The following is a 13,940-nucleotide window of genomic DNA, read 5'->3' as shown; positions in this document are numbered from 1 at the left end:
TGGTCCATGAGATCATCTCAAGAAGATGTTGTGTCCAAATGAAGAGGAGTGCATGTGAAGAAAACGTAGACCTGCACCCCACACACACACACACACACACACACACAAGCACTGTGTATTTACTGCAGGGCATCCTGATTGATTAAAATGGGCTGGATTAGTTAAAAGATTTGTGACACATGACAGAATAACGTCAGCGCTCATCGCCACACTAGCTTAGTCGGCAGGGATTCGCGATTACGTCAACGCTAAGAATGAGGTCATCCTGCTACAAAGAGGGTGAGTTCAAGAGCTGAATGCTTAATGAAGCAGAACTCGACACAAGGCCAGGCGGTGACAGTAACACACTGGTCGTGGTACTGTGCTCATTCGAAGCATTTACCATTTCGTCAGGCTCAGTTTGAATGTACGTCTGAATCTCAGTGTGTGTTGTAGTTCAGCAAGTTTTGTAAGTGTGATAGAGAGAAATAATGATAGTACTATTTCTAGCACTATTTGATTAATGGCATGCCTTCATTACTGATGAAGCTGAACCGCAGTATTTCAGCCTTGCTAGCTTTCCTTCCTTAATTATCCTTTACTCTTTTATTTATTTTTTGTTTGTTTGTTTTTAAATAATAACATAACGGCATAAAAGTTGAGCTCAGCAGTTAATGTGTGCATGATTGTAATTGTTAATGTGTGGTTTTTTTGTTTTTTTTAATAACATAAAGGTATAAAAGTTCTACCTATATTCCTCAACAGCTTGAATGCTTGTAATTGTTTTGTTTTTGCGGTGTCATTTTTACACGGCTCATATTATGAGAGATCGTAGTACTTCTAATAGTCCATTTGTACAAACAGTTCACCATATGGACATCGAGAACGTGCTCAAATCACCATAGCAACTATAATGAAAACATTTGTCCCTAGAAATGCCGCTTATTTTTAGACTAATACTGTACATTTAGCTTGATATCATATTAGTCTTATTATCATTGGTCGGGAAGAAATATCTCACTTTGATATTGTCTTATTTTACGTGTAGTACACTAGAGACGTGTGTGTGATGTTGAGTGCAGTAACACCAATGTATTTGTATACACAAATGTCAGGTGGGCGGCTGTTTCGGGGCGAAGTTCCCGTGAGCATTGATGTATTTTTCAGTGTTATAGCTTCTCATGTATTAATGCACCTTGAGTTTACTGTAGTTTGAAAAGCCAGAATATGACAAAAACAGGAAAAAAAATAAATCAACAAAAAAAAAAAATGGCCATACCAATGATTATGTGAATATCACGGAATAATTTTTCTTAACTGGCAGTTTCTTGGTATTACGAATACTAGGAAATCCATTTTATTATCAACTAAGACTGCTGTTTCCCTTCTGGTGAGTTTGATATGAAGTTTAAAATATTTGAGCTGACAAACTTCTGCCTCCTAATGGACTGAATGTCCTTGTCTTCCAACAAGTATTGGTGGTGATGTTTTCCAGCATATTGGCGTGTGTGTGTGTGTGTGTGTGTGTTTCATTATCACTCTTCTTTTTCGTGCAGTAGTTGGTAAGGACACAACAAGTTCTAGCTGTCAAATTAAGCAACTCCTCTTGGGAACACAACAGGACAAGGGTGGGTGGACAGATTGCTGAGCATCTCACTCAGTCCTTTCTCTCTCTATCTCTCTCTCTCTCACTCTCTCTCTCTCACTCTCTCTCACTCTCTCTCTCTCGACAGTCTGTGTAAGGAATAACAGATAACGATGTCCAAACATGCAGGGACGGCTCAAAAGCCTACACTTCACTCGTTAATTTTAGAAGCAATTATGTAACAGAACAGGTTGGGAGGGGAATCTTTTTTGCTATATAGATTAAAGCATTAGAAATTATTAAAAATTCCAAACCATATGTCGATGACATCTAATTAGTAGTTATCTCTTTTTAACATTATTATTTACATCCCCTTGCCATTTCCATCTTGGAAAAACATTGTTGCTGTTCTAATGGTATTTTTTATTTTTTTATTTTTAAAATTTTTTTTTAGCATCAGTAGTCTTCAGGAGCAAAACATAGCCAAGACGTGCTAGCAGGGGTCATTCCTATGTTCCCAGGGTCCTGTGTTCCCCAGGTCAATATTCTGTTAACACACATTAAGTAAACTTATCAAAATGTTTTATGTAGTCCGGACTCATTTTCCCAGAGCCCTATTAACTTAATAACCTTTTAACTTTAAACACCAAAGACACATTTTAAATGAATAACAGCATACATTAGTTTAAAATCCATCCTTCATCCACACTTGAAGGTTGTAAACTTGGAAAATGAACTAGGTTGCACACGCTGAACCCTCATTTGTTCTGCTCTAAAAGTAGCTGTTAGTCTACACTCATATAGTTCTGGATTACTGACCGGTAAGTCGGGAGTTCAAGCCTCGGCGCTGCCAAGCTGCCACTGTTCGGCCCTTGAGCAAGGCCCTTAACCTTCTCTGGTCCAGGTGCGCTTTATCATGGCTGACCTCATTTTCCTGGCATGCTGGGGTATGCGAAGAAAAGAATTTCACTGTGCTGTAATGTATAGGTGACCAATACCAATAATGATAATCATTATCATTATGTGCCATATACATCTGGTAGCATATTACTAGCAAAAATGATTGATGAAGCTATTTTTGAATATAAAAACCGGAGCTATATAACACTTATAGCTTTAAAATTAGTTTTTACATAACTGACTACATCAGCTGTACACGAAAGCTGACGGAACTTCTTTCTGCTAGTTAGCACATTAGCTAGCGAAACTAGCAAACCCGATAATTAGCATGCTAAATGAATTGAATGCAAAATAGTCATCAATCTATCAGGAGATATCAATAATTGATGGAGTAGACTGTACAAATTGCCACAGAAATTGCTTAAAAAAAGAGAAAAATTCACTCATCCACATTATTCACCACTGCAGTTTGGCAGTTCAGTCTGTGTTACACACTTGCTAAATAAGTCAGGATTTGTTTATATACGAATTATCTCACTGAGCCAAATGATGTTATTTGAGGGAAGTTTGTGAGTTAAGCATCCAGTTTGTATAAAGGTAAAATGACAGCTACGTGTTCTGTGTTCATTTGAGTTTGAGAAACACTGCAAGTGTAATTAGCTGCTTATTTGATTCTAAATGCCTACATGGTCATAATGATTAAGCTGTAAATGAAGCTGGCTAATAACGTTATGATTGCTAATAACATTTAAACTGCTGATGCTCTGGCTTGTTCAAATATCGCAGAGTCGGTGGGCTTGATTTTCAATACAGGGAACCATCCTGATTTTAATGCTAATTAATTAAATGCACATAGACGGGTTGAATGCAAGCCAGACAATTAGCCATCTTTGTGTTCCTAAATGTGACAGACGACAATACATTTGATTGCAGGTACCGCAAATAGTGGTAAATGAAAGAAATCAGGAATAAAACACAATGGGGCGTGCCGTTATGGGAAAATAACCGACGACTGGGCTGTATTATGTCGTCGAAAGTGAAGCACAGTTACCATTACCGTCCTTCTGATAACAGCACATCCTGAAGGGTTTTATTCCTCTTATACCACAGTGATTTGCCAACACCAACAACATGGTGTACGTTTGTGTTCAGTTACGTTTCGTTCCTCTTTTTTTCTCCACAAAAATATGCAACTTCAAGATCTGAAACTGGAAAGGTGTCCTGAAGTTGTTACTATAGCAACGATAGTGTATTAGATGTGCACCATCTAATACACCTTCCTACCAATCAGAGGCAAGCATTCAGCAGAGCTGTGGAATAAAAGTAAAAAGAATGATGTACTCTGTATCATAGGTCCATGCATTTGTCCTTGACTGATGTAATCTGAGCCTTGATTTGAAACAGGCATAATGTGTGTGTGTGTGTGTGTGTGTGTGTGTGTGTGTGTGTGTGTGTGTGTTTACCGTTGCATGTGTGTGTGCAAGCGATCATTACGGCAGACCCCAGGGCTCCTGATGTAGCGATCAATAACAGGAACACTGTCATAAAGCGGCAGGTCTAAGTATTGAAGCACTCGGGGCGTGTGTGTGTGTGCGCACGTGTTTGAGGAGGGGTGCTCTGGATCAGAGGGTGAACAAAGGAGCAAGTTATCTTCTCAGATATCCGGAAGTCAGTTGTGCAACATTGACTTTCCTCCTGCATAAAAAAGAAAAGGAGGGGAAAAAGAAGCCATCCATTTAGCCATTAGCTGAGCAACCAGATACGCTTGATTAGCCTGAGTAGCATGCCGTTATCTTGGCTCTCCAGAGATCATAGAAGCACATTATCCAAAACAAACCAATCCTTATGCATTCAAGGCCTTTGGGTTATTAACATATTAGCTCCATTGACATGGTGCACCACAGATGATTTTTCTGTGCAGCTGGGTGTTTGAATTTCTTCAAAATGGGCTTTTACTAGTGATCCGGATTTCAGCGTGTGCGTATATACATTTACATATATATCAAAACCTTCTATGAAGCTTGCATAAAATGCATCAATGCTCTTAATAGTTTGTCATTTGCATTAGGACAATACATTATAGGCATTTATAACTAATAATGTGTCATCAGTATTTATAATCGTAGAATTATTTATATAATATTTATAGTTAATAGGAGTATAGTTCATTTAATTTGTTTCAAATTATAGTGTTTATTAGAGCTTTATGTTAAATGTGTGGTAACGGGAAAACCCTTCACATTTTCTACTATATATAAAAAAAATTAAAAATAAATAAACGGCTTTCCTTAACTGAAATATGTTACTCTTTTGCATCTATTAAGTAAAAGTTTTAGTATTGTAACACCTGCTTACCCACAAAAGTGATTATTTTATTTTATTTTACAAAACTGAAAGAAGCCCTGTCTCCCTTTACATTTATAACATTTTTTTTTTAATTAAATGATTATGTTTTCAATGGGAAATGAGTTCTCAGTTTGATTATCCTCATCATCCGCATCAGTCTGTGTCTCATCATCTGAGCTAGAAGCCACTCGTGGAATTTAAACTTCGAATTGAAATCTTTGTCATCTCTTCACTCGGCTGATCTCCGTGCACACTAACATCTAGCGGCTAGATTTAGTGATTTGTGGGCCCTAGGCAAAATATAGGAATGGGGCCCTATTCAATTGCGCACATTTACCTCGATTATTCTTGAGCTTCCTTTCTCTGTTGTGATGCTTGGTGCTGCACAGCATTGTCCCTAGTTGCTGCTGAAATAACAGTGATATGAATCATGTCAGTGTTTTAACATCAATATTTCATTAAGGATTAAAAATATATATAGTTTGCATTTGTAATTTGTAAATTGTAAATTGTAAGAGCTTGGGCTCCCAGAAGCCAAGGGCCCCTTAAAAATGCAAATTATATATATTTATATATTATACATGCCTACCTTTGCCTGGTGCTAAGTCCGCCCCTTCTAACATCGTTTGCAAGCAAATAAAAACTAAATAAAAACATGAACCCTCATATATTGAATATAAATATGTAATCAGGACCATGAGTAAAAGCCTTCTCTGGTTGACATTTGCGGATGTAATTCACTTTGCTCTGAGTGTATCAGTGGTCAGTCATGATTCAGCTCTAATAATCAGACTATGTTTTACATGAGCTCTGCAAAGTAGAGAGTAAAGAGCTATGTTAGGGCATGCCTTTAATTTACAGATGGAAAATAAGCTTAATACCTTTAGAGAATTCCTAGCTGGATCATTGTGTTCCTTCAGACAGCAGTGCATCATGGGAAACGATCCAATACAAATACCGACTCAGCAGATTAGGAAAGAGTTGTCTTGAAGGGGAATTGTGGATTTATACCTGTTATTTTTCAATCTGAACTGCACAGATTTGGTTTACTGAGATGCTTACTCTTACACACACACGCGCGCGCACACACACACACACACACACACACACATGTTTATGATAATTTCATGGAGATGCAACATTTCCATCTCCATGTTTAATCTAGCGGGCCTAATGGTGCTATCCTCCCTTATTCTTAGCTCCCTGCTAATGTGTTTTCTCCTATGGGCCTCATCTGCTTCACTATATATTTACACCCTGTGCATAATATATTTATTTTTCTCATACATTTTAATTAGAACTTCATACATTTTCACCCAGGCCAGCAGAGACAAGACTTTCCCTTTGATCACTTTCTCATTCATCCATTTTTTTCATCCCTTCCCCCCCCAGGAGCATCTCCTTTTTGATTGGTGGCTTGAATGTGATGTGTCTTCACTGTCAATCCCTCTGCCTTGAATTAAAGATTAAAGTGTTGTGGCTTGTCACTCCCAATCGTCTTGTTAGCTTTTTGCCTTCAATAAGGATTACACTAAACTCATTCAACACTGTGACTTCTAATGTTGCCCCGCAAAAACTAGCAAAATACGGTTAAACAGCCAAATCCAACTAACTAATCAACCCAGATAACCTGCCAAATCCAACTAACCAATCAACCCCAGATAGCCAACCAAGTGCAATTAAACAGCTGAAATCAACATAGTAGTCAACCCTAGACAACCTGTCAAATCCAACTAATCAACCCCAGATAGCCAAGTCCAGTTAAACAGCCGAAGCGAAATAACTAGTCATCCTGAGATAAACGGTCAACTCCAGATAACCAGGTAAACCCATATAACCAATCAGCACCAGATAACATGCCAAATCCAGATATCCAAACCATCTAATCAATCAACACCAGCATGTCAAATCCAGGTACCCAGCCAATCCCAACCAACCAGTCAACCCCATATAACCAGCAATATCCAACTAACCAATGAACTCCAGATACTCTGATATTATCAAATTTAAATAACCAGGTAAAACCATCTAACCAAACACCCCCGCATAACCTGCCAAACCCACATAATCAAGTAAACACACCTAACCAATCAAGTCCAGCCACTGAACCCCAACTTCCTAATCAAACTCAAATAACCAGTAGAATCCAGCTCATCACTCCGCATTAAAAACACAGCCAAACCTAGCTGCTCAATCAGCCTCACCTTACCAGTTCATCAAACACCACCTCGCAAATAAAACCCAACAAACCATTCAGACCGAACAAATCAATCCAGCTCAGCTAATCAATCAGCCGCACATCTTTGGTTTCTACTGATCCTTTTCTCTCATCCCTTCTGTGATGTTTAAGTACCTAAGTGGCTTAACAGTCGATGAGCTTGTATTAACACCTGACTGTAGCTCTGGATTACTGCTCACTCCAGCTGTATGATGGTCCCATGGGCCCTCACCCAGGAACGAGAAACGCATCCCAGATCGATACCAACATGTTACAGCACAGATGGGGATAGAGTCTGAGAAAGAGAAGGACCTTAAAAAGGATAAGGAAGGGACAAATGAGAAAATCTAGTAAAGACAAAATGGAGGAGGTGGTAGTAGGGAGAAGGGAAAAATAGAACAATGGACTCTATCAAATGATTACATTTAGAGGAACCAGTGAGGAGCACAAAAGGTGGCTGTATCTTTTTTAGGTTAAGAACCAGAATTAAATGAAGACACTAGGTGTAAGTATCACATTCAGTACTTGGATGATTTCCTCAGCTAATCCCTGAATCTCTTACTGCCACCATAAAACCATTTTGGATGTTTTGGTAAATTATCTCAGCTTAATAATCAGTCCATTCCGCAATATTTCTTTGAGGACTTAAGCTGTATCTTGGGAGGAAGGTATGTGTGGATCAGAGATAACAGGAGGAAGTAGGCAATGATTAAGGAATGAACGTAGAACAAGAGGAAATTGACCAAATTAAGGAAGCCTTGCTGAGTGATTAGCACTGGTTAGCACTGGTTAGCACAGTGATTAGCAACGGAAATTCCCCCTGCAATGCATGTCCACTTAGGTGTATTGAATGAGGGAAAACAGGGAAGGGGTGCACTAAGACCAGAAATGAAAAGCAGTGGATTAATCCATGTTTGGATTTTTAAGGTATTGCCTTGTTCTCAAGTGGTTGTGAATATTTGTTGGTCTGTGGCACAAGGTTTAAAGGATGTAACCAGTTAAGTACAACATACTGTATTACTATTAGGACTGCACTCTTCCTTCCTGTCTCTCTCTTTAATTTGTCTTGCTTTTGTTTTATTGCTGATGTATATCTATTATAAGAATGGCTGGATTGGCAAAATTTGATTACATATATGCATGTGCATCCTCTTTAGATTAAACTTCTCTGTTGAAATGGCATCTTATCTATTTACATTTGCTGCACATACTCGCATCCAAACACTCAGACACTCATAATGATAATTGTATCTATGTCTCTCTCTGTCAGGGTCTGGCTATGACCGAGGTGAATGGACCAGTGGGAGGCCCCCTAGTGGTGGAGCCTCAGATTGCAATGTTTTGTGGCCGTCAGCTTCTGCACTTGAACACTGCGACAGGTCAATGGGAGCCGGACCCACAGGGTCGTCAGGGCTGCTTCACCCAGCCCAGCAAGATCCTGTCCTACTGTCAAGAGGTACAGTACTGCACACTATCTTTATCATCATTGGCCTCTTTGATATAATATCATGTATTATTTTCCTTGTTACGCCACTACTTTCATGTGGTGAGGATGTTTATCCACACAATTGCTAAGATGTGTTTCATAGACAAAATATTCCCAAGTATTTAGTCAAAGCTTTATATGCAAAAAGGTTACAAATAATCAAAACAAACTAACCATTCTCATCCCACCTAACTAATCAGGTCTCAGCTCAGCTAACCAGACAAACTACATCGAATTAAACAAACCCTAACTCAGCTAATCAATCACAACTATGTTTATATGTTATAAACTATGTTTATAACATCAATTCCAGGGACTATTTTCCTTCTCACACTGCATTAATGTTATTGAAAAATGTTAGTCACAAATTGCTGTAGTCCATCTATCAATCAAAAACTGCAGATAGTCAATTCGAACCCAACTACAATGACAAGTCAAATGACAAACACTTGATTAAAGCCAGCTAACCAACCAAACCCACGTGATCTGTCAAAATCAGATTGGCTATTAAACCCAGCTATCCAATCATAACAGTCTCCATGCAGTGTTTTCTCATTGCACTTATAGTGAAGTATAGATACCCAAGTCAGTCAAAGCCTTACAAATAATAAAGACCCAAATAATCAATTAACTTCGCATTTTTCAAACCCAATTTAAACAATCAGATCCTAGTTATTCACTTAAATTTCTCCCAAACAATCAAACCCCAGCTAGTCAAGCTAACCTAAGCTAACCAGTCAAACCTGGCAAAGGCGTACATTTTTAGGTGCTAGTTGGTGTTGTTAGTTGGTGAAATGCCAAGTAATCTATCAAACCTAGTTAACCAGTCAAACCACGAATACCCTAGTGTGTTAAACCCCAGACCAAACCACTCAAACCCTTTCTAACCAGTCAAATCCCAGCTACAACCTAGCTAATCAGTGAAATTGCAGTTTATCACTAAAAATTCAGGTCAGTAAGCCCAGCTAACATTTTGTTGCACAAAATTGCTGCAAACCAGTGTGCTATTAAAACCTGGTCACATGATGAACATGCAGGTATTATTATGCTGAGAACATAATACATGGTCTTGCATTGCAGACTGCCTCATTTATTCATTGTTTCGCGCTAGTGCAAATAAGCGATGGTGAATTAGATGTGCAATAAAATGATGATGATTTTCACCATCAGTCAGCCAGAGAGGTTTATTTTCAGCATGGCCCTCAGGGGGTGGAATATTGCGTAGCCACAGTAGTTTCTCTCTCTTAATAAGATTTGGGTTCTGCCCTGATCTCACATAGTGGAAAGAATGATGCTTGGTGGTTGTTTTTTTCTGCCTTACATCTCTGTGGAATGTGCACATTGCAAAACACTATCTGGTGCATTGTTGCAATGTCATTTGTACAGAATGAGAAGAATATTGGTATTACATTTGTGTTTAAACATGTGTTTATTATGAAAGACCAAAGACATGAGAAAATGTAGGATTCCTCTATGGCAGTAGAAGCAAGCTAGCAGGATAATTTGATAACAGTTGTAGAAGTATTGTTAATTTGTACTCCATTGTGTGTTAATTTCACATTCTAAAAAAATTAAATATACGAAGGGCAACTTTCTGTTATTATACTGTATACCCAGGTTATGTAACAGAAGTGCACCCAATATTAAAGAATAATATTAAAGAATATTAATATTAAAGGCATGGGTGTTAAATCCTAACTGCTGCAGCCACATTAGCCTGTGGACCCCTGATATGAATCATATACATTTTATACAGTATGCGTTCATGTATTAATATTTAATACACGTTTAAAATCTATTCATTTTACAACATACTTTACACATTTCAATGACTTGTTTTAGACCGTTTTATTTTATTATTTTATATACTAATCTACTATTATTATTTAATTTAAGTGTAAATTAAGCCATTTGAGTTAGGAAACATGACATATAGTTGCAGTCAAAATGATTCAACCCCCATTGCAAATCGGATTTATTGTCAAAATGTACAGACTTTCAGCTGTTTGCAATGAACACATCAAACAAAAGCAATTAAAATAGTTCAACACATGAATGCTGCAAGTGGTTTCCCCAAATTCAACTGAAAATGCAACTTATAATGACTTCTCCAGTTTCAAAATTATTCACCCCCTTCATGGCAGGCATCTTTAGTACTTAATAGAGCACCCTTTTGCTGTTATGACCTGCTGCAAACGAGATGCATAGCCAGACACCAGCTTCCTGTGGAAACTTGGCCCATTCCTCATGAGCAATGGCCTCCAGGTCAGTAATATTCTTGGGTTTGTGCGCTGCATCTGCCTTCTTCAAATCCCACTAGAGATTTTCTATGGGGTTCAAGTCAGGTGACTGTGACGGCCCTGTAGAATCTTCCAGGACTTCTTCTGCAACCAAGCCTTGATGGAATTTGAGATATGCTTGGGATCATTGTCCTGTTGGAAGATTTAATGATGCCCAAGCTTCAGCTTCCTCACAGACGCATAAAGGAGACGGCGCCTTCAAAGCAGCCCCAGAGCATCACCGGGCCACCACCTTGCTTGATTGTGGACAGAGTTCTTCTTCCTCCAGACATACCGCTGATCCATTGTGCCGAAAAGTTCCGGTTTTGATTCATCACTCCACAGAACAGAATTCCAAAACTTCTGTGGCTTATTTATATGATTTTGAGTCGAATTTTCTTGTGCTTATGGGTCAGTACTGGCGTACATCTTGGAGTTCTAGCATGGAAACCTTCTGCGTTCAGTGTGTGTCTTACTGTCTACTAGGGCAGTGGTGGCTCAGTGGTTAAAGGCTCTGGGCTACTTATCAGAAGGTCAGGAGTTCAAGCCCCAGCACGTCCAAGCTACCATTGTTGGCCCCTTGGGCAAGGCCCTTAACCCTCAATTGCTCAGTTGTATAAATGATATAAATGTAAGTCGCTCTTGATAAGGGCGTCTGCCAAATGCAATAAATATAATGTAAATGTACTGTGCTCACTGAAACCTCAGTGCCTGTTGCCACCAAGTCTGCCTGAGTGCCTGTTGCTGCAGGTCTTTTGCAGTCATTCATGAGTTTTTTCACAACCTGCCTTCTCAGAAATCTGGTTGCAGCCATTGATAGCTTCCGTTTTCTACCCTGTCCAGGTATTTCATGTATTTTCTGACCCAAGCCAATTCAGATATTTCATGTGTTCCAGGTCAAGCACACCTTGTGCAACTAATGAAGCCCTTGATTAGTTGCATCAGGTGTGCTTGAGACAACACCTGTTTTGCATATTTGTGCTGTTGTGAGGGATTCTGTTCAAGGGGGTGAATAATTATGAAACTGGAGAAATCATTATAAGTTCAGTTGACTTTGGGGAAATCACTTGAAGCATTCGTTGTGTTGAACTATTTCAATTGCTTTTGTTTGATTTGTTCATTGCAAACAGCTGAAAATCTGTAAATTTTGACAGTAAACCTGATTTGCAATGGGGGTTGAATAATTTTGAATAATACATTTTAGTGCAGTACAGGAACATGTCCTCTTGAGCATTCCTTCACTGAAGCACTGCTTCTCCAGCTACTGTTACACAGCCAAGCTCAAATACTTAACCAAACAATGCTAATATGCTAATGTCTGATGCTGGCCAGGTCTGGTGCTGGCACACTAACCCAAACTGTACACACACAGTTGGCATAAGCACTCATCCCACTGAGACCTATCACATTATAGACTTAATGAAGTGATGAAGCCAAAGAATATGTCATTTCCTTGCTGGACGCTGTAGCAGGCTGCACACCAGCTGAGGGCTTTTTCAAAGCCAGACTGTGTATTCGGAAGAATAATCCTCACCATATGCCTTCACACTGAGGGAATTTCTCATGGCTCTCTTTTGTATTCTTAATATAAATAGAGCTTATAATAAGGTCAGTCTAGTTTCATCTCAGCGGAGCATGCTATACTGTTGTATTTCTCCTTTGACAAAGAAAATAAGCAGAAGCTGGTGTAGGAATGACGTTTTTACCTGCTATCATATAAGTGATAACAGGAACTAACTTGTCTCACCGACTTTCCACAACATTAAATGTAACTAGATACAGTTCAAGTGTAATGCGTTGTTTAATATGTTACAAATTGTAATTGTTGGAACATTGCTGTAATATAAGATTAATAAAACACTTTTTATTACGTCTTGTTATAGGAAAATTGTCAAGGCTTCTCGCCAGGCCACATATCATCACCCTATCACTAATTATTTTCTTATAACAGCATGTCTTATTGTGATCTTTGAGATTTCAAAGCAAAAACTCAAGCAACTTTGAACTAAGAGTTCCAAGGATGCCACATTGTGAGGTGCTTCAGTTACGAAAAATGGAAAATTCTTTCATTTTTCAAAGGGGAACAGTCTCAAACAGCAGAACATTGTATGTCAAACATGGAAAAATGCCATTAGCATCAGCAACATGGACAAGTAGTCGACGGTCATTGACAAAGTTAGATGGACACTTTGTAGGGTAGCTGATAAATTAACTATTCTTAACAAAAAACTATACAAAACCTCGCAATCCTGCAATTTATAACTGGGGTGTCATTTGGAATTTGGGGCTTGTGGTATGCACAAGGATGCATATTTTGGTGAAAGGCACATAAATCCTGGACCCCCTGGCAAATTGGGAATGTAATATGAGTCAACTTTCACCATATTACTTGTAATTGGTATGGGTAGCCATCGAGTGGAAATAATTAGATCCAGTGATTGCTTTGCATGATCATATTTTACAGGACCAGGTGCAGTGTATGGTGCAAACACCCCTTCCTGGTGATGTTCCAATGTTCAATGGGTTCCTCAATAACCAAATGTGAACCTTTATTTAAAAAAAATGTTCTAGAGTGCATAAGTAGATATCCACCTCCTTCATCACTTAAGGAACTGGAAGATTATATAACATCCCAATACAAACCATTCAAAAGTTGTATGGGCAAAGAGTGTCCCTACTCCTTATCAGGTCCTGATATAAATAGATTGTCTTAGTGGTTAGCACGTTCGCCTCACACCTCCAGGGTCGGGGGTTCGATTCCCACCATGGCCCTGTATGTGCGAAGTTTGTATGTTCTCCCAGTGCTGCGGGGGTTTCCTCCGGGTACTCCGGTTTCCTCCCCCAGTCCAAAGACATGCATGGTAGGCTGATTGGCATGTCTAAAGTGTCCGTAGTGTATGAATGGATGTGTGTGTGTGATTGTGCCCTGTGATGGATTGGCATCCTGTCCAGGGTGTACCCCACCTTGTGCCCGATGCTCCCTGGGATAGGCTCCAGGTTCCCCGTGACCCTGAAGGAAAGGATAAGCGGTATAGAAGATGGATGGATGGATAAATAGATTGTTATGGATTTCCATGATTTTGTCCACCCCCTAGCTATATACAGTATAGCAGAATTATGGACATCATGAGGGAATACACTAATGTA

General features: G+C 39.1%; 1 protein-coding gene across 2 annotated transcripts in view; it reads left to right on the top strand.

Moving 5' to 3' along the window:
• Positions 1–13,940, top strand: part of aplp1 (amyloid beta (A4) precursor-like protein 1) — a 68,310-nt gene that overhangs the window by 34,173 nt on the left and 20,197 nt on the right. For both annotated transcript variants that reach the window (XM_053646463.1, XM_053646462.1), the window contains exon 2: positions 8,299–8,484. In XM_053646463.1, the coding sequence (XP_053502438.1) occupies positions 8,299–8,484 (186 nt within the window). The remainder of the gene's footprint in view (positions 1–8,298; positions 8,485–13,940) is intronic.

This window comes from Ictalurus furcatus, chromosome 17 (assembly GCF_023375685.1).
Source record: "Ictalurus furcatus strain D&B chromosome 17, Billie_1.0, whole genome shotgun sequence".
NCBI lineage: Eukaryota > Metazoa > Chordata > Actinopteri > Siluriformes > Ictaluridae > Ictalurus > Ictalurus furcatus.
This window is presented reverse-complemented; position numbering and strand designations above follow the sequence as displayed.